At 49.9% G+C, this 5,028-nt stretch overlaps 1 protein-coding gene across 1 annotated transcript; it reads right to left on the reverse strand.

The window, feature by feature from the left end:
* Nucleotides 1–821: 821 nt before the first annotated feature.
* LOC123966422 (lysosomal acid lipase/cholesteryl ester hydrolase-like) lies at nucleotides 822–4,612 on the reverse strand (the record flags this gene model as incomplete). Its single annotated transcript, XM_046042588.1, has 4 exons — nucleotides 4,484–4,612; nucleotides 2,643–2,798; nucleotides 1,872–1,983; nucleotides 822–1,046 (listed from the first exon to the last, which is right to left on the reverse strand). Coding segments are annotated over exons 1-4 (607 nt in total), but the record flags the coding sequence as incomplete, so codon positions are not given.
* Between the last annotated feature and the right edge of the window lie 416 nt (nucleotides 4,613–5,028).

Consider the following 5,028-nt stretch of genomic DNA (forward strand, 5'->3'; position numbering starts at 1 on the left):
CGTCACGTCAGACAGGTTCAGACAGGTGGCGTCACGTCAGACAGGTGACGTCACGTCAGACAGGTTCAGACGTGGCGTCACGTCAGACAGGTGACGTCACGTCAGACAGGTTCAGACGTGGCGTCACGTCAGACAGGTGACGTCACGTCAGACAGGTGGCGTCACGTCAGACAGGTGGCGTCAGACAGGTGACGTCACGTCAGACAGGTGGCGTCACGTCAGACAGGTGGCGTCACGTCAGACGGCGTCACGTCAGACAGGTGGCGTCACGTCAGACAGGTGGCGTCACGTCAGACAGGTGGCGTCAGACAGGTGGCGTCACGTCAGACAGGTGGCGTCAGACAGGTGGCGTCACGTCAGACAGGTGGCGTCAGACAGGTGACGTCACGTCAGACAGGTGGCGTCAGACAGGTGACGTCACGTCAGACAGGTGGCGTCACGTCAGACAGGTTCAGACAGGTGACGTCACGTCAGACAGGTGGCGTCACGTCAGACAGGTGGCGTCAGACAGGTGACGTCACGTCAGACAGGTGGCGTCACGTCAGACAGGTGACGTCACGTCAGACAGGTGGCGTCACGTCAGACAGGTGGCGTCACGTCAGACAGGTGGCGTCACGTCAGACAGGTGGCGTCAGACAGGTGGCGTCAGACGGCGTCACACAGGTGGCGTCAGACAGGTGGCGTCACGTCAGACAGGTGGCGTCAGACAGGTGGCGTCACGTCAGACAGGTGGCGTCAGACAGGTGGCGTCACGTCAGACAGGTGACGTCAGACAGGTGACGTCACGTCAGACAGGTGGCGTCAGACAGGTGGCGTCAGACAGGTGGCGTCAGACAGGTGTTTGTACCTGAACCTCCAGAAGTCCTCCTGGTCCGGTCGCAGTGTCTGGTGTTTCCTGGACCAGGTGTTCCCTCGGCTGTTCCCCATCCACACGTCGTACCCGGCGTCGGCCAGCACGTACCCCAGGCTGGAGTTGGGCGGGTTGGTGATCCAGTTGCTGCCGGCGGCCAGCAGGCCGTGTTGGAGCAGCACCGCGGGCCTCGGACCTGCGAACAGATTCTCGCTAAGTAAAACACTTCTGGACTTTCAGGGGCCAGAGTTTAGTTTTCTGTGTGCAGGAGAGTATTTGTACACTGAGGTAGTACTACTTCAACGTAGAGTTATTTAAAGGTCACATCTGCGTCTCTTTCAGTTTAAAGGCTGGTTTCTGCTTCTGAGTGAAAGTTAACGTGGTTTAAACTTTTCACTCTTGATCCAAACTTCACAGATCTGAACTGATCAAATCTGTTTCAACAAATCTTAAATAAAATCTGTTTTTTTCTTCTCAACAAAATAAATATCTTAACAGGAACAACAGCTGATTGTTATCAGGAGAAACGTGATAACTGTGAAGACGCCTGGCGCCCGGACTCTCTCCTGGTTTGACAGCAGCGACGCGTCTCTTCTGACTGAGGACAGAATGAAGCGAGCAGAAATCATTTCAGAGTAAAGTTCAGCTGCCGAAACAGGAACCTGCAGACAGAACTGAGGTCACCACTTTCACTTCCTGTTCTGAGCTTCAGCATCACTTCAAAACAAACTGCAAACTCCAAGATGTCACTGAACTCATCGGCACTTTACTTTGGGATTACTTTATATTATATAGAGTATTAATACACACGGACAAATACTATTACAGGTTCAGGTGAAACTTTATTGATCCCACCTCCACCAGCTGCAGCAGGAAGTACAATCCAATTATTCTGCATACTGAGTACTTTTACTTAATATATTGCGACGGTAATACTTTTGTACTTTGACTTGAGTACTTCTTGTGTGTGCTGGACTCTGCAGCTCTGGTCCTCACAGAGACAGCAGAGTGTGGTTCTGACCTGAGGTGCGTTTGAGTCCCTGTGGGATCCTGTTGACGGACAGGATGTACCCGTCCTCCGTCAGAACCTCGTGTTCCTCTGCAGGGTACCCCCACCGCCTGATGATCTCCGTCTGAACACACAAACACCCGCGTTACCAGGAGAACCTCCGGGTTGCAGCTGGAACATGATTTCTGATGAAACATTTAAAGCGTCTGAACAATCGTTCTGAACGTGTTCGATAAAGTTCTGAATCACACACACAGGCTCCTGGTCCAGGTCCCGGTCCCGGTCCGCCTCGGGGTTCTCTAAACTCACGTGTTAATCCAGCACAAGGAGATGTCGTCTATCTACGTCGAGATGTTCCTGTTTTGTCGTTTGACACTGAAAACTGTGAATGAAGTTTAATAAAAAAGACTGAGCTCAGTGAACTCTGGCCTGATGGGAACTTGTGCCTGTGAGGCAGAACTGTGGGCTAAAGACACACAGACACGTTGTTCCTCCTCAGCAGCAGAGCTCAGCTTTTAATTTGAAAAGGTTTACCTGTCCACAGACAGCAGGGGGGCGGGGCTAATGAACACCTGAGGGAGCCGCTCATATCTTTAACCCGGGTCCTGAGTCCTAATCTGTAGTACTGTGTGTACTACTCTGTGTGGTACTGTGTGTAGTACTGCGTGTAGTACTATCTGTAGTACTCTGTGTAGTACTGTGTGTAGTATTCTGTGTAGTACTGTGTGTCGTATTCTGTGTAGTACTGCGTGTAGTACTCTGTGTAGTACTCTGTGTACTCACGATGTTCATGTGCACTTCAGGGTCCAGCTTCAGCTTGTGTTTTCCGGAGCGTCGGTGGACGTCAGTGAGTCTCCGAACAGACGACCTGCTGTCAGCCGGTCCGGCGTGGACGAGACCGGAGAGCATCAACACACACACCAAAACACACAACATCGTCTGTCACACACACACACACACACACACACACACACACACAGTCAGGCGTTGGTCTGAATGATGTCACTGAGTGACATCATCAGGGTTAACAGTCAGTTTGTTTCGGAGGTGAAAGCAGAGAGGAAGTCGCTCAGGGTCCAAAGTCACATGACGACGTCCTGATTTCCAGCTCAGCCTGGTGTCTGACGGACTTTGATCAGCTGATCGTGTTTGTTCACCGAATAATTCTTTGAAGTTGTTTGACGCCGTGACGAAGTGATGAAGGTCATGTGGGACGTCTGACTGATAATGCTGCTTCTGTTTCTGCATCACGAGGACACTGAGGACATGATGCCTTCACTGACAGGACGGTCAGAGGACACGTGTCCCTCTGAGGACATGACGCGTTTACTGTCAGAGGACACGTGTCCCTCTGAGGACATGACACGTTTACTGTCATTGGACACGTGTCCCTCTGAGGACATGACACGTTTACTGTCAGAGGACACGTGTCCCTCTGATGACATGACGCGTTTACTGTCAGAGGACACGTGTCCCTCTGATGACATGATGCGTTTACTGTCATTGGACACATGTCCCTCTTAGGACATGAGGCGTTTACTGTCAGAGGACACGTGTCCCTCTGAGGACATGACGCGTTTACTGTCATTGGACACGTGTCCCTCTGAGGACATGAGGCGTTTACTGTCAGAGGACACGTGTCCCTCTGAGGACATGATGCGTTTACTGTTATTGGACACATGTCCCTCTGAGGACATGAGGCGTTTACTGTCAGAGGACACGTGTCCCTCTGAGGACATGACACGTTTACTGTTATTGGACACGTGTCCCTCTGAGGACATGATGCGTTTACTGTTATTGGACACGTGTCCCTCTGAGGACATGACGCGTTTACTGTCATTGGACACGTGTCCCTCTGATGACATGATGCGTTTACTGTTATTGGACACGTGTCCCTCTGAGGACATGATGCGTTTACTGTTATTGGACACGTGTCCCTCTGAGGACATGACACGTTTACTGTTATTGGACACGTGTCCCTCTGAGGACATGACACGTTTACTGTTATTGGACACGTGTCCCTCTGAGGACATGACGCGTTTACTGTCATTGGACACGTGTCCCTCTGAGGACATGACGCGTTTACTGTCAGAGGACACGTGTCCCTCTGATGACATGACGCGTTTACTGTCAGAGGACACGTGTCCCTCTGAGGACATGACACGTTTACTGTTATTGGACACGTGTCCCTCTGAGGACATGATGCGTTTACTGTCAGAGGACACGGTGTCTTGCTGCATTCTGGAGACATTTTCTGCTCTAATTTAAGGTGGAAATATTTTATAAGCAGCAGATTGTTTCTCGTCTCTTCTGTAGTTGACCTGCATGTTTCCTTATTGTGCAAATAAACCTTCTCAAAGCGTTTTTCCTTTGTTAGGTAACATTTCTTCAGTTTTAACAAATGCTTTCAAACAGTCACGAGGACTTGATGTCTCCAGTGTCTCCAGGTAAGCTGATTCTACATGTTTAACTCTTAATGACCTCCCTGACGTTCCGTACCTTTACAGCCTCTTTTCTCTGGTCGGGTTTAAAACACCACAAACTTCGTGTTTCCGGTCTTTAAACGGCTCGGGTCCGCGTGAGCAGGTAACACGGAGGTAACGACGCGGCTGTCCAACACTCACCTGTCTGTCCGCAGCTCGACGGTCCCACGATCCGAACTTCTGTTTTCTGCACTGAACGGGCGGCGGAGGCCGTGACGTCAGAGGGAGTACCCTTCTGTGATTGGTCAAACACATGATGCGGCTGATTAACTGTTTGTTTGCCGCTGATTGATCGCAAAGGTTTCTGATCGTTTCTTCTTCTCTGATCGAATCAACAGAGGCCGGAAGCGATCAGCTGATTTGGTTTTTAAAAAATAAAAAATACAGAAAACAAAATAAAACGAATGTTAATAAAATACCGACCTCTGCTGGATCAGTGATCATCGATCAGAGGAGTCAAGTTTCAATCAGTCAACTCAGGTGAGAAGGGCCCGCCTTCAGAATAAAAGCACTGTCTGTCGCTGCAAAGAAGAGTATTCATGGTAAATGTACTCAGTATGCAGCAGGCCTTTCAAAGTGTTGTAGTATTTTAGAATATTAAAGGATATTTTAATGTTGCAGTTTGTCAATAAGGAGCCAGTTTCAGATACTCTGTGTACTCTATATTAGTTTAAAGTACTGCAGCA

The sequence above is a fragment of the Micropterus dolomieu genome, unplaced genomic scaffold, assembly GCF_021292245.1.
Source record: "Micropterus dolomieu isolate WLL.071019.BEF.003 ecotype Adirondacks unplaced genomic scaffold, ASM2129224v1 contig_13390, whole genome shotgun sequence".
Taxonomy (NCBI): Eukaryota; Metazoa; Chordata; class Actinopteri; order Centrarchiformes; family Centrarchidae; genus Micropterus; species Micropterus dolomieu.